Raw genomic sequence first — 16,203 nt, forward strand, 5'->3', positions numbered from 1 at the left:
TCATGGGGTCACTGTTGATGGTGGTTGGCAAGTCAGGAATTGAGTATTCCCAGTGAAGCGTACAGACATCATTATCCCAAGTCAAATGATGCTCTTCCTCACAGGTTTTCATCCAAGTCCCGCTCTGTGTGTCCAGCAACCCCCTATCTCAGTCATCTGGCATTGGCTCCATGCCACCCCATTTTCTTGCTGATCAGTGCCAGTATCCCCACTCCTTTTTTGGGGCATCTAGCAGACTTGTACCCTGCTCTCAATTTCTGTGGGCTCAGCCACGAAGAGCTGCAGAGTCTGGGATAATCCTGCTCTGGCCCACACTGGAGCATGACCAGTACACAGAACGGACTTCGGGTGCAAAGACCAAAATCTGTGAGCCTCGAAAACTGCAAATTTTCCTCCCCACCTTGCAAGGATTTTATACCTTGGACAGATCTGAATCATATTTCATAAAAATTGTGAAAAGGTGTTACAATGACATTAAGTTCAGTTCCTTCCTCTGAACACTAGCTTGTTTCAAGGAAAAGGTTGCTACTCATGGACATTCTTTTTCCCTAGATTTGATTTTAGAAATGTTTGAAATATTTTGCCTGAAACTTTGCAAGAATTTTCAGCTTCTATCAGACAGCCAGCATGGAAACTTCCAGCTGAAACAACTGAAGCTTGGCAAAGTTATAAGCAGTTGACATCTAAATCCTAAGAGGAAGCACAGATGAATCAAAAGAACAAGGAATGCCTCTAGCCTTATCTGTAATATCAGAATAAACATTGAAAATATCCTGGCAGCAGGGCTTAGGGATGGTCAGTCTGAATTTTTAGATCCTGCACTTGAGCCTTTAGGTGGTACAAGGAAGAAATGAAAAGGTAACGCCTTTGGCAGGAGTATGGCAGTTTACAAAATATGAGAACTCTGGAATTGGTAATATTGTCAGGTGAGAGAAGGGCATTTGATCACAGAAGTTTTTAAAGATGTCCTCTCTGTCTGATGGACACTGTGTTGGCTACAAAAGATTTGCTTTGTAAAGATATTCCTGAAAAAGATCAATGCATATGGGTTTTTATCCCACGTCCTAAGTTTGCTCTTTTGAAGATATTTTTATGAATTTAAAGATGGAATAATATTCCATATGTAATTTCTTAAGTATAAAAACTTCCCACACTCACAATGTGACATGTTTATAAATCTCAGCATTTTGGTTATGGCTGCTTATTTGTTTTATTTTTGGGTTGCTTCCCAGTATCACTTATGAGCCAATAATTATTTGTCAGCTTTTTTTTTTTTTTTTTAATTGAAGCCACGGGCCATATCATACCATTGATTTCTGAACAGAACTCCCTGCTGGAATCAGCAAGGCTTTCTGGCTCAAAAATGAATAGAAATGATCCAATACTTGGATTATGACTTTTGTAAGGCAGGAGGAAAAAGGAGATAAAAATCTAGTATTAAATATCTCAAAGTAGTTCTTTTGATTCCCCCCTCCCCCCCTGACTTTTAGCAACCCAACTATTGATTTTTGACTGCATGCATGTTTAAAACAACAAATTCAACAACAAGAGGAAAACTCAGTGTTCTTTTCTCTGGGCATCTTGCCTTGTAACCTGCAGCCCAGAGCAAATTTTTATGATGACATGATAATCTATTGCAAACAAAGGTTTGCAACAGATGCTTGAAACCCCTCAACTACAGCCTGAAGAGCATAGTAACAGATCTAAATTACTTCCATGCCACTGCTGCATATTTTTGATGCTGCTGTGGATGGGTGAGAGGGGAAGATGACAGCCTACCAGAGGTGCATTGTGAGTGTTTAACATAGTGCCAGATTTGGAGAATAAGCAGAGCAGCGTGTTTCAGAAAATAAGTGTTTGAAAGCACTACTCCCATGGCTGTGGTTGGCTCCCTGAGTGGCTCCCAAGCAGGCTCACAGCTTCTCCATGCCTCAGTTTTCTTGTCTGTAGAGCAGGAGAAATTATTTCCCCCCTGGGATGGCCCAGAGGACTGATCCTGCTGACTGCAGAGCTCAGTGAAGCATGGCACAATGGGGTTTGTCAGCCATAGCTGGCTCAGATTTGGGGCCAGGGCTGCTCGCCAGGCCCCCAGCCTCTTCCTTTCTTCACCCTTCGTCGCGTGCGATGCCGAGGCCAAGTCCAGTGTTGCGTTTACCAGCGGTTTTACCAAAGCTGCTGAGCATCCCACCGCCCCATTGGTGACACCAATGGGGATGAGCCACTTGCAGGCAGCTGCCGTCTGTGCCATCCCACTTGCAAGGCCCAGCACTTTGCGACATGGAGTGGTGAGGATGGAGGTAGCCGCCAGGGGAGACAGCATCATGAAATAGCAAGGAAATAGCTGTTACCTAAGCAGGGCCAGCATGGATGTCTTTCTGCCCCGTGTTTCTGAAGTCAGGCGCAGAGGGGAAGCCAGGACAGGGGTGTTCAGGGCAGCCTCCCAGACATGGTCCTAGAGTTGCTGGATTTTACAGTAGTGGTGGAGTGGGCATGAGAAGGCAGCGGTGGCCTGGGAGCGATCCTGGGAGCAGCAGGCAGCACTCGTCTTCTCAAAGTCAGCCTGGGTTGTGAGGGCCCTTGCAGCTTGCTCCCCCGGCCCTCGGCTTAGGACTTACGTAGCAGCACTAGTTAAAACAAGGCACAGGGGAGCAAGCTCTGACATCCCGTCTCCTGGAAGATCATCACCAGTCCTGGGCTGAAGTAGTTCTGGTTCTCATGCTTTTGCTCTGCCAGGACTACCATACTTTTACTTCTTTGTTGCAGTGCACAGGAAGCTCGAGCCCCAGCATGTTTGGGGCTGTACAGGCATGAAGCAAAGGGCAGAGGAAACATAGAGCAGCATGGTCTGGTCTATAAATTGCCTTGAGACGAATTCTTGCTCTTTAGCCCACTATGTGATCCTGAACATTAACTCTAGTCACTGCCGCCTTCTTCACTTTCTATCCTTCACCCAGCTTAGCCATTTAGGCTGAAGCTGTGCAGTGTGGGACGAGGGAGTGCGATGATTTTGTCGTGTGGCAGATGGATGCTTGTGCCTGGTGTGGTGCTGGCTGGGTTGGCTCGGATGCCTGTGCGCACACGTTAGGTATGCGGGGTGGAATTTGGAGGGTAAATATTGATGCAGCATTGTGTGAAAACAACCCTCTGTTTTGAATCCTGCTCACAAGCACAGACAGCTCCCATCTAAACTGCATCCTAATCCCCCCGGCAGCTTTGTTTGGCATTTCTATTGTGGGGCTGTCTCCAGAAATGTAAAACTTGCTATTAATGACCTTTTTTCGTTAAAAATTAGGTGAAAAACCTGACAACAAATGGAAGACTTGGGCCTTGGTCCGCATGGCAACTCTGTGAGCATTCGGATGGGGACAGCACAGGCTCCTGTATGTGTAGGTCACGTTCATGTGACAGCCCTCGTCCTCGCTGTGGAGGTCGCAGCTGTGAAGGGGCCAGGATTGAGGTCGCAAATTGCTCAAGGTACCTCACTCAGCATCTTTGTGCTTTTTAGGAAGGGAGCAAGAATTGTGCCTGTCCACAGCTTCGCTCCTTCCTTGCGTTTCTGTGACCATGTTGTTGTATCCCAGCCAAACTGAGGTATGTGAGGTCCAGCTTGAAGTGAGTGAAAAATGAAAGAGCCCAAGGGCTCTGAGAGGAGGGTCTTCAGCCAGAGCTCTTGGAAGATGAGCACCCCAAATTAGCGTACACATTAACCTTCCCTACAATGTGCTTCGGGTATACCTCATCCATACAATGAGCAGTGACCCATCAGGAGGAGGTAAGGCAGAGGTAGTTGTTAGCCAACTGAACAGCAGTAAGCTAACAACGTCCAGTAAGCTCATCATTTTTTGGAGTTTGGATTCTGAGGTTGCATTGCCAAAAGTGAGTAGAGCTCTTTCAGAGCAACGTTTGTAAAGACAGGGCCTAGCCTAGCTCCCAGCAAGGCTCATTTGCCTTCTTCTGCGAGTCTGTGACCTGTCTGCAGCACGCTGGCTAGGTGAAAGCAACAGATTGTCATCTGGCAGCGATCGGCGCTTAGGAGGCGTGCCTGCCGGGGACAGCACTTCAACAACACAGGCAGCTCAGCTTGTGTCGAAGTTCTGCCTTTCCAGGGAAGCCTGAAGCTCATGCTTGAGCAGTATGGAAGCTAAATATCCTCCAGTGGGGCGCCCAAACATAGCCGTGGTGTTTGTATCCATGTTATGCCACCGCCCTCAGACTGCATCATGTCATGACTCAAGGAAAGAGGATGCAACAGCATAAGCACTGCTTAACTAGGGTGGGGCCAGCCAATATTTGGTAAATATTGGGTCAATACAGTTTTTATCTACTATATCTTCTCCATAAATGTTCCTTCCATGAAGGACAGCTGTCTGTTGACTGCTCCCTGGAGATCAGTGCTGGTCTTGGCACCAAAAAATTCAGCAATACTCATGTTTATTTGGCATCTCTCCTTCCAGTTGTGGGCTGTGCTGCCCAAAAGGCATGCAGTCATTCCTGCCCCTGTGCTGCCACCGTGGGCTGAGCGGAGCGGAGCCTTCCCCAGGCAGGCTTTTTATGTCAGAGGCAAATGGAGAGCATGCCAGCGGGACGGGTTTCTCAGCACTGCTCTGATGGCAAAAGAGGCAGGAACAGCTTCGAAGAAGGGGATGAAAAATAGATTATTCAATCTTAAGACGCAGGAAAACAGCATGGTTTGAAAAATAGGGACATCTGGTCATCCTACATCCGCCTCAGCCCTCAAATTTCCTTTAATTGACTTCATCTGGCATTGAGATTTCTTTTTGCAGAGGGAGCAGGATGCTTAAAGATGAATTCTATTAGAAAGCTGGAGATCTGAAAATGGAAGGTGTCTTTATTTCTGTTAAAAATCCTGAAATGCAAATAGATGCTGAGAATTGTTGGGTTTTTTGAGGAGTTTTTGCTGGAAATTACTTTCCCCTTTTTGTTGCAATAACAGCAACCTTCCATTTGATTTTTTTTTTCATGGTTTTTGCATATAATCTTTCTTTTGGGTTAAGGAGTGGGGAGGCAGTAGGTGGGTTCAAACATGGCAGAATAAGATGGAATAGTAGGATTTTTATATAAGTGAATTTCTTGTTCTTTGACCTTGTTTGGGGTGGGAGAGGGGAAGGCAAGGAGGGAGAGGGATGAGAGAACAAGAGGAGGAGGGGAGAAACATCTAACAGGGTTCTGAAATAAAGCTGCCAAGAACAGGCAAGAGTTGATAACGAATACAAAAAGTGTGAAGGGCAATGTGGGTTTTAACTTTCATCCTCTGCCCTGATTGGTGCTATGCCAGAAGGTATTTCTTGCCAGCAGTGTTATTAGTTCAGTAAATGCTTTGAAAATTAACATCTGTTTTCAAGCTTAGCTTTCAAGAACCAAAGAGCACCTGAGTTGTTTTTTGACTAGACTTTTTAGAAAGGTTTTTCTTTATAAAAACACCCCAAAACAAATGAGATTTTTTGGCTTAAGGCAGTGAAGTGTCAAGATTAGGCAGTTCTGTAAGACAGAGCGTTGCCACTGACTCCATACAAAGTGAAACCTGCAGCACAGAAGAGATGAGATACAGTTCCTCCTCTCCTGCTCCAAGGTTCAGTAGTGCTGCCAAATCAGAGGAAGGTGAGCTTTAATAAATGCGAGATTTTAAAGATTAAAATGTTGGCTTCCGTGTAAGCATGTGGTTGAGTTACCGCATGGCAGCAGCATCGCAGGAGCCGTCCGCCTGCACATGCTCAGCCTGTCGCAAGAGCGAGGCACAGAGCTTTTGCGACATCTTTGTCACTGAGGTGTGAACTAAGAGGTTTTACATCACATTTGCTTCAGGCTAAGTTACCCCTGCTCAGCAGAGATGTGATCACTCATTAAACCATGACACTTGATCCTGCCTCTGAGCTCTTAATTGCCTTCTGGTTTCTACAGATTTAAAGTCACACTACAATGATGTCTGCAGGCGGCCGTGAACGCTAGAAGCAATTATTGTTATTTTTAATGAAATTTGAGATTTTCACTTAATAGGATTCAATGCTAAAGGCTTTAGGAAAACACCAAATATTATGAGGTTTGTGATAAAACCATGGGAGCTGGCAGTAGCACTGCTGTAGGAGATTTAAAGCATCAGTACCTACTGAATTAGCAGAGCAGGCTTTTTTTTACATCCTTTGGCACAACTGGCATTTGTGAGCCTCAAAACCTGCACTCTTTGTGCAGAAGAGTCCAGGAGATACAACTTTGGCATCAATCATTGGCTCAGAAAGGGAAGGTTCTGAGACATGGGGGAGATAATATGGGAATAGTCAGTGAGAGTTGTAGCAACCACATTGTTGCCCAGCAAATCCTAGGAGGCATTTTCAAAATCATTCAGCATTGGCTTCATTCTCTTCCTTTCCAATTTTTAAAGACTTCAGTGGGAGGAAGGTTAGGCCAATGCTAAGCACTTTTGAAACTCCCTTTTCTAGATCTCTGCTGATGTAAAGTCTGGTTGAAATGAATAATCTCTTCTCGAATAAGTTCAACCGTTCCCCATCAGTGCCTTATGTGTTTTGTATGGCATTGCATGGGCAAGACCGCTAGGTCACCCCCATACTCTGTTCTCTCTCACCTCCTTTGTTAGAAATGGCGCTTGGACACCCTGGTCTTCCTGGGCCCCATGTAGCACCTCCTGTGGGATTGGCTTTCAGGTCCGCCAGCGATCCTGCAGCAACCCCGCTCCACGGTATGGGGGCAGAGTCTGTGTTGGACAGAGCAGGGAAGAAAGGTAAGAGATGTCCACAACACCGTGTGTTTGCTTCTGTGGTTATAAGGTTGGCAGCTGGAAGTGGTGGCTCTTATGTGAATGCAAATTAAGGCTGTTTGGCTGAATGCACAAAGTGGAAGGAATTCCAGAGCCTGGGAGGGATGAGGTTGCTCACATGCATGTCCACTCTCTTTCAATGAGCCTGTGGCCATCAGAGACTTCAGAGCTAACCTCCCCTCTCAAGCAGGACCTTTGAGACCTTCACAAGTATTCCTGTCTCCCAAACAGAGAGCTGACCTCCTCAGCGAAAGGAGAAGCTGTGCCTGCAGTTAGCGATGTAGAGTTTATAGATGCAGTTACGCTGTTCTGATCCATCCCTGAGGAGGCAGTTGAATATGTGCAACTTCCATCACCCATTGCACCATTCCTAAGTCTCTATTAATTGTGCTGATGCACCAAAAGAAGTTCAAGACAAAATATAGCTTAACTCACAGATTCAGGGTTGAGTTTTTTGCAGGGATTGGCATCAGAAAAACATCCTTTTTTCCCTCTAAACTAAGCAAATTTCATGCAAAATCAATAAAAGACAATACTTTTTGAACCTACAAAGCCATCTGCACTATTACGCTTCTTCAAGCCCAGCCCCTCACGAAACACATGCTTCAAGGCATCCCAATTTGGTTTCCAGATTTGACATTTCATTAAAGGCCACCTCTGCTTGGCAGTAGGCTGTTGCTTGTCCCTTGAGTGGTCACTTAAGACAGATCTCTCTGCATTTCTCAGAATACAAAGGGCAATTCATTTAACTTCCTCGATTCAGGGCATTTTAATGTTTAGTTTGATTTGTGGCCATTCAGAATGGTCCTTTTTGGGTTTTAAAGACTACATCTGAGTCAATTGCAGTCCTGTGTGATTCAATTTGAGAACAATATTGATTAAAAAGTTGAACAAAATTAAAGTTACCTTTTGAAAAAGGAACATGAAATAGCATTAATTTAGAGCCTGCTTTTAGATGCATATAACATCTAGTTCAACTCCAGTTGCAAACACCAGTTTTTTAGGGTTCAAACAGCAGTAAGGGCCAGATTGTGGGGAGAGAAGATTGTCAAGCATTTATCACCCGCCATTAGCAACAGATCACTGTTGGGTTGACCTCCCACTAGTCATCCCATTGAAAGTATTTACCATCCACTGTCTCTCTTTATGACACATGGGCTTCAGCTTATGAGCTCTTTTGTGAATTCAGTGCATAAAAGTTAGGAGCTTTGAGCACTTTCAAAAACCCAATCTTGACCATTTACTTCAACTGTCTCAGTGAGCTCAGCCTGGTTAACCACTCCTTATTCTGAACAAAGGGTACAGTTCTCTTCTGTGAACAGGAATTTTGCTAATCTGACTGTTGCATCAGCCTTCTGCTGGCTTTCTGTGCATGCATGAAGTGCACCCAAATGCAGTGTGTAGTTTTGCGTCCATCACCATTTTGTCCCTCGGATGTGCTGACATGGATATGTTTTGAGCAATGCACTTTCTTATTTCAGATTCTGTAATGAGAACAGTCCATGTCCATTACCAATTTTTTGGTCTTCATGGGGTCCTTGGAATAAATGTAGTGTGAATTGTGGTGGAGGGATTCATTCAAGGCAGAGGTCCTGTGAAAATGGAAATACATGTCCAGGCTGTGCTGTGGTATGTATTTTTTATTGACATTGCATAAGGGGCACCTATTGACATCTAGCATCTAGGAACTTGGTATTAACTCCTCTCTCCATCTTGGTTTTATTTCTTAAGCTAGAAGAAAATGCTACCCTCAGCTTTTGCTGGAGAGGATGCTGAAATGCACTGGGAAGCAGAGAGGTGGCAGATTCCCAAGTCAGGGAAGTTGGTGTGAAAGTGTGTGTGTGTCAGTCTGTGTGTGTGTATGTGTGTGTGTATGTAAAGGTAAGGACAGACTGGTAGACAGAGGACTTCCTTAGACCTCTGTAGGCTTAGGTATCAAGTCCTTTAGCTGAAAACACTGTACATTTTTTTTTCTTTTATCCCACTCCCACTGAGTCAAGGAGGCCCTAATGCACCAGAAATTAGTCTTATTGCCATACTTGAGTAAACAACAGGTTAAACACCTAGTTAACCCATCAGTGAGGCAATGGCTACCCATTTTCTCTCTTTATTTTTCCTTTCCTATTCTGGCAGCTGTTTCATACAGCTGTTTTAATTAGTTTTATGGAGAGTTTTCTTTCAGTGTAAGCAGATTTGATCTGGAACCTCCCAGCTGTTCACAAGCTGTTTGGCATTTACTCTAGAATCATAAAGTCCTGAAGCATTACATTTCTTTCCCTCTGCCAGAAAAGTCTGGTTTGTTTATTTATTTATTTTTAAACACAAAAGCACAATGTTTGTCACTAGAATTCCTCCTACTAGTGGCAAGAATTGTAAAGACCCTAAATCACCCCATCCCCATCCAGCCAGAATGTTGTCTGTACTCAGTGGGTGCTCATCTCTACACCAGGCATGGCAAATGGTTCATAGTCCTCACTAGAGAGTTCAAAAAGCCAACCAAAAAAAAAATAGCTGTAAAAAGACATAGTCTAAACCCATCTTAAAAATAAAACAATTACGTTTTCAAGGAATAAACCTTACTAACATTTTGTCCTCATGGGGCTCCTCTAGGCTGACCTGAGAGCAGCATCTCAGGGCCACAGCAGAAAATTTGTTTGCTGTTATTATTATCTACTGCCTGAATTATTCTCCTGCCCATAATGTACCAAACCTTTGAAGCCTCACAGGACTTTGAGTCAGCAAAGAAACACAAACCTGGGGGAGATGTGAAAATAGCAAGCGTAGTTCATCCTTGAGGTCCACCTGAAGCTGTGCACCACCACTGCCTCCATACTCACCACATTTTGTGCTGTGCCCAGCACTGGCTTGTGTCTGTGAGGTCACATAAGGTGGACAGAGGTTGTTTTCGATCCAGAGGGTACCCCCTTATTTTCTGGAGTGTAAATAAATCTCTGCCAGTTAGGCTGATGCTGTTTAATAAGTAAGGAGAGAGTGGTTTTCCTTCTTGGCAGGAATATAAGACCTGCAACCCAGAGAGCTGCCCGGAGGTGCGCAGGAACACACCCTGGACCCCTTGGATGCCTGTCAACATCACCCAGAACGGTGCCCGCCAGGAGCAGCGCTTCCGCTACACGTGTCGTGCCCAGCTGTCCGATCCCCACGAGCTGCAGTTTGGGAGGAAGAAAACCGAGAGTCGATTCTGCCCCAATGATGGCTCAGCAGTGTGTGATACTGACTGTACGTCTTGCCAGCTCTGGGGGACCATAGGGCAAGCCTAGATTTGGTGGTGGAAGGGGAATCCTCTCAGAACAACAAGAACTTGATTGTGTCTGCCTAAGTCTCGACGTGTATGACTAGTGTCACTGCAGAATGGCAGGGATGGAGAGAGCCCTGTGACTTCGAGATCAATACAATTGTCAGCTCTGTGCTTATGGCAGTGTATAGATTTGTTCTTGCTACTGCCAGGCTACCCCAAAGAGAATAGGCAAGCAATGAGGGTGTAGAGAAGAAGAGAAAAGCCATTCTACAGGACAGTGCATCTTTATTCTTTCTCTCTGGAGGTCCCCTTGTGTACCGCCTCTGGGGTTATTCCCTTCAGTACTGCTGTGATGCAAGGCACTGTCCTGAGGGCACAACCTCAACTGCCACAGTTTGCTGCCCAGAAAGGCTATTTATCAAGGTTATCAGTAGACTCTGTGTGTGTGCAGATTTGATTTTGTGTCTAGCTTAGCTGTAACCCTGCGAAGCAAAACTTCTGCTAGGAGCTTTCAACAGAAACTCTTCCCCAGGGCACATAAATCCTGATTTCATTCATGAGCTGAAGCCCTTTTTAAAAGCCCAACAACTGATCAATTTGTGATCTCATGGTGTTTTGTTTGTTTTTCTTGAAGCTCTTGTTGATGACCTCCTCAAGACTGGTAAGACCACTGCACGGATTATCAATGGGGGCTGGTCCTTTTGGGGGGCCTGGTCTTCCTGTTCCAGGGACTGTGAGTTGGGCTTTAGGATCAGGAAGAGAACATGCACAAATCCTGAACCTAAGAATGGTGGCTTGCCCTGCGTGGGGTCAGCGATGGAGTACCAAGACTGCAATCCGCATCCCTGCCCAGGTAATCATGATCATCTTCCTGCATTAAATTCAGAGGTGTTCTTCCCCATCTTAATGGTAGAGCCACAAAAAAACCCAAACCAATATTTCCAAGCTGCTTTTTTTTTATTATTATTTTAATTTGGGGGATTTTTCCTTAATTCTTTTTCGAGCTATTATAATGACCCATGTATGTGATCTTTAGTGCTATGACTTATGTTTCACCTCAGCTCAGAGGGTAACACAGCCACATCCTCTAGAGGAAGTAGTATTGTGGCTTGTTTAGCAATTTTTTGCTTCAAGAAGGTTTGATGCTCCATCCAGTGGAAGGCATCACGGTGCATCTGCACCTTGAGGAGGAGACAGGCTTAATAAATGTGGCTTAATACTGTGTAGAGATGCTTGATGTGGCGGTTCTTCTTGTCAACACTTGTTTCTTCCCCCTCTCCTGCTTACGTATTGTTCTTGCGATGGGCATCTACTCTTGACATCAGTTACCATTTCCTGCACAGCCAGCAGGGAGTATTCTTGCCTGGTTTCCTGGTTTTCGAGTTTGTCCTCATGTTTATGTTGCACTCCTGGTCCAGAATAGTAATAATAGACCATTGACTACTGGCTTCTCTCTCACTTATCCTTCTCCTTGCTCTGTAATAACTATCTAAACTAAATTTAAGTGATCTTACACAAATTACCTTGCCTCTTTGCAGTTCTAGCAATTACCTATTTCTGGCAATATAGTTTGTGGCCTGCACTTGAAAATGCTGTATTATAATAGTATTATTATGATTCTAAAATTCAATACAAACATAAAATTCCAATGCAGATATGATCAGAATGTGCAGGGAGAGCGTAGCAGGAGTGTCAAATATTGCACTCTATGGCCTATAAAAAGAAAATAACTCTAGCAGTATAAAGGCAGCTATTAGTACTATTTTGGAAGCTCTCAGTGGCTTTTCACTAATGTCTGTGCCCTTCTTCTGTGCTGTTTTCTCCCCTTGGACACTATGATGTTTTACAATCTGTTCTGAGTGCATGATGACTATTTCTCTGTGTCTCCCACCTTCCCTGCCTCACTCAATATGTATAGACAAATCCTGGGTTTATCTTGCACTAAGTCATCAGGTTATTATCTTCTGAATTAATGGCATGTGGACCTGCAAATCAGGCAATCGGGAGGGGGGGCGGGGCTGGGGTGGGAATCAGGGGTCTCAAGTCCCTCCCTAGTTTTATTATTAACCTGTTGTGGGGCTGTGCTCAGATCATAGAATGGTTTGAGTTGGAAGGGACCTTTAAAGATCATCTAGTCCAACCCCTCCTGCAATAAGCAGGAACAATAAATAAAGTCTCTGAGTTTCTGTTTCCTGAAGGCTGGAAGTAGAGTACTTGGAGCCCTTACAGAAAGGTGCCATATAAGCTCCACTTAGGTTGTACAGCACTTTTTTCCCAAGTAAATCTGCCATTGCTGTAGATGAAGCATCAGGAGACAATATAATAACAATGTTGTTTTATAAAAAGTTGTAGAATAGAATAGAATAGAATAGAATAGAATAAAATGGAATAGAATATTTCAATGACTACCCTAAAGAATAGTTTCTATTTTGGCACTTTACGATGTAGAGTCTTTTAGTGCATAGACTTCATTCTTCATCCGCAGAGTTCTCGTTGTAAGGCCGAAATGTCCCAGGGTGCAAGAAACTGCTAGCTAGTCTGGGCAAGGTGGATCTGAAAGGTGAGCTACTGGGGCTCTCCAGCTTTGTCACAGCGAGAGGAGTAACCAACAGCATCTACCTCTCTCCTTGCTTTTCAATGTCCTTCAGTGAAAGGCTCATGGTCTTGCTGGACTCCTTGGTCTCACTGCTCAGCAACCTGTGGAGGAGGACACTACCAGCGCACGCGGACTTGCACCAATCCAGCGCCGTCTAGTGGAGAAGACATCTGTATTGGTCTGCACACGGAGGAGGCCCTTTGCAACACACACCCATGTGAAGGTAGCCAGTTCTCAAAGGCACATCTGCAAAATGTTTAAAAAATAAATCAGAAACACCACCAGTTAGAAGCTTTTCTGGTCATTCAGTAAATGTCTGTTGAACCAAGGAAAAAGGACACATCCCAGTGTTCAACTGCAGTGCATCACCTTTCTCTTTACCTGTTCACTAGCCCATGCTCTGGCATTCTGGTGCCAGACAGGCAAAATCTTGTTAACGGCTAATCCATTTAAAGTAACTCAAAAAGGAGGAGCTTGGTTCTTCAGTGTGGAAGCTTACAAGACAAACAAAAGGAGTCATGAAGTATCAACCTGTGCAGTTGCTGAAGGCGCAATCCATCCTTTTTCTTACACAGGCAGGCAGATGAGCATGTGCTACAACTCAGAGGACAGGGTTTAGATCTGTGCTGGTTTTGAACCACCTTTGCGTATTTCTGATCCAGCACAGGCTGACTCCTGCCCTCGGGAACCTCAGCAAAATGCTCTAACTGCTGTGACTTGTGCTGGCTGCTTGAGGTATCCCTGAGAGGCCCCCTCAAAACTTGGAGGTCTTGGTGCAGCATTGTGCCATCCAGCTCCTTCTATGTCTTTAACCAGAGACCTGATATAGGAGCTTTTAAGACCACTCCACGCTGCGCAGTGCTCTATCAAGAGTGGGTTCGGTCCATATTAAGAAAGCTACAACCTGACATGTAGGGTATGATGCTTGCACTGGTATTTGTATTGAGAAAATAAAATCCACTGAAGGCCCCTGGATTAGATGTGCAAGAGAGGCCCAGGCCAGGATCTAGACATCCTTCAGCATGGGAGAAATGTGTTATCTGCAAGGGATTCTTTCCTTCTTGGTGACATTGTCTGTTTTCCTGATCTTGGATTTCAGGTGGCTGGTCGGAGTGGTCAGAGTGGAGCCTGTGTAATGAAGAGGGCATCCAATACCGCAGCCGTTATTGCGAGGTACACAACCCAGACTCTTCTCAGTGCGTCGGAAACAGCACGCAGTACCAGGATTGCCTGTATAATGAAATTCCTGGTATGTACAGTGTCATCGAGGAGGGAGAGGGTGGGCCAATTCAGGAGAGCAGCTCGTGCCCAGACGGTCATGCTAGGCTGAGATTTTCTCTACTATAAATTGAATTTGGATGCTTCTAGAAAAACAGGCAAACAAACAAACATGTTATAAACTCCCCTGTGGCAGGCACAGGGTAACTGGCATTCCTTTAAGACAGCTTAGCTTTTCTTTAAAACAGAATGACTTAGTGCTGTAATAAATAACTAGTATCACTTCACCTGAATTGAAGCTTTTAACTTTGCATAGTTCATCTCAGGTTGGTTTATAAAAATTATCTCTGTTCTCAGTATGGGTACAGGCAACAGAAGGTCCTTGAGTTCAGGTATCAAAAGAAACATCCCAAAAGAGTGAAGAATATGATGAGGCAGATGGAGAACATTGGTGTATGAAGTGGGGAGTTTAATCAAGGGTCTAACAGAGCACCATTGTTGATGGACAGATGGGCATCAACATCTTCCACCCTGTGTTTTGTGAAAATCTCTCAGGCAAATATTTGATATGGGTCTAGACTGAATAACCCCTTTCCACATGTTCTTTTCTGGATTACAGTGCCCTGACTTAAAAATTTGAGATCTCTAGGCAATGGTACTCTTCTTTTTCATGGTTTTCTCAGCCATCTTCTTTCCCCTAAATTGAAGAAGCTAAACAGTGATCAGGTAACAGTACTGGAATTGTCAGGTCTTTGGAGAGGTTTTGTTGCATGTGTTTCACACTTTGAGCTTATCATTCAATTTAGAGAGACTCTCATCTTGCTACAGAACACGTGAGCAGCTTCTCGTGTCTGGAGCACAGGGGGTTTAATTACTTAAAGAAGTAAAGTGATGGCAAAATGACAACTTTCTCCAATCTTCTTCTCTTTGTTTAGTGATCCTGCCAGCCTCCAGCATTGATGAGAGCACGAACTGTGGAGGTAGGATACCACTAACTATATATCTTATTTTTATCTTAACCTGGCTTCTTTTCTCCCTGTGCAGTATCAACCAAACCATTAATCTATACAGCTCATATCCCACCGATAGCCTTAATTCCACTGGAGTCTCGCTGTCTGAGTCAGACTGGAGGAATGTATCGCATGTCCACTTGTCAGTTCCAAGATTTTTATTTATTTGGGGGTTTGGGTTTGCCACTGAGGGTTGTTAATTACCAGAGCGCGCATTGCTTGTCTCTCTCTACCCACAGGGTAAATGTTCAGGAGGAAGGAAGGGATATTCCTCATTCCACCGCTGTAAGCTTCCAGCTGTTTGGAGACAGGTGTTTTTAAATAACCTATAAAGATTTCAGTGAACAGGGTCTCTTAGACAGATCGTTTGCTGATAGAGGATGAGATTAGAGTTTATACTTATCCTCCAAGCTCTTCCTTTCATTCAAGTCCTCACCTCACCTCACGACAGAAGTCGTGTCTCCTTTCTTCATGTAACTTGGAAAGATCCAGTCATTAGTGTCACTTTTCCACTGACCTAGGAGCCCCCATGATAAAAATGCAGAGTGAAGAAAATGGCAGGTTCCTTCAACATTTTAAAATACTAGTTTCCCACTAATGACTGTGTCAATTCCTGCTAGTGTCACATCCCTGCTGTCCTGAAATCTAGATGATCTGCAGGCTGCCAAAATCTCTTCTCCCTGTGGAGACCATGGCAAAAAAAGGCCTGCCACCTGTGGCACGGAAATGTGGCCTCTCGGTTTGTGACTGTGGGGCAATCAATGGAATTAAGATTTCAGCACCTGCAATGTAACAGTTGGCTTTCTGCGTCACTCCTCCCTCAGAGGGTGCCACATATCTGCTTCGGTTCCAGGACTCCTGGCTACAGTTTGCACCCTGCTGTTGTGCACTGTATCCACTTTTCCTTCTTTTACCACCACCATTGTATCTGCTCTTGCAATCTACATTTTACCATAGCTAATATTATTTATTACTTAGTGTTCTACAATATTTGACAAAGAAGCAAATCAATAGAAATGCTGGTGACGCATCTCAGAAAATCTATATTTTCATGATGAATCAGAAGGCTTCCCCCCTGGGGACTCACATGCTGCAAACAAAATAATTTGGTTTTTCCCTAAGATACAGCTACAAGTCACCTGAAAAATCAGATGGGTCCTTCAAAGGTGAAATGTAAGAGAGCTTTATGTTTTAGAAAGGATTTCCTACTGTAGTGACTTGCAAATGCAGCAGCGAAATGAAACATTCAGTGCAATATAAGCAAAGCTGGGCATGAGGAGAATGTGACAGTGTCTTGTGGCTTTACTGAGCACAGTTGCATATTCTGTGGTTT

The 16,203-nt window shown here is 44.4% G+C and overlaps 1 protein-coding gene across 1 annotated transcript in view; it reads left to right on the plus strand.

Moving 5' to 3' along the window:
• The window catches only part of SEMA5B (sema domain, seven thrombospondin repeats (type 1 and type 1-like), transmembrane domain (TM) and short cytoplasmic domain, (semaphorin) 5B), a 136,090-nt gene that overhangs the window by 99,421 nt on the left and 20,466 nt on the right, over window positions 1-16,203 (plus strand). The window contains exons 12-19 of the mRNA XM_009887274.1: window positions 3,293-3,474; window positions 6,611-6,754; window positions 8,272-8,419; window positions 9,802-10,027; window positions 10,681-10,899; window positions 12,695-12,865; window positions 13,742-13,891; window positions 14,796-14,840. Of these exons, the coding sequence (XP_009885576.1) occupies window positions 3,293-3,474; window positions 6,611-6,754; window positions 8,272-8,419; window positions 9,802-10,027; window positions 10,681-10,899; window positions 12,695-12,865; window positions 13,742-13,891; window positions 14,796-14,840 (1,285 nt within the window). The remainder of the gene's footprint in view (window positions 1-3,292; window positions 3,475-6,610; window positions 6,755-8,271; window positions 8,420-9,801; window positions 10,028-10,680; window positions 10,900-12,694; window positions 12,866-13,741; window positions 13,892-14,795; window positions 14,841-16,203) is intronic.

Source organism: Charadrius vociferus, unplaced genomic scaffold (assembly GCF_000708025.1).
Source record: "Charadrius vociferus isolate BGI_N301 unplaced genomic scaffold, ASM70802v2 scaffold385, whole genome shotgun sequence".
Taxonomy (NCBI): Eukaryota; Metazoa; Chordata; class Aves; order Charadriiformes; family Charadriidae; genus Charadrius; species Charadrius vociferus.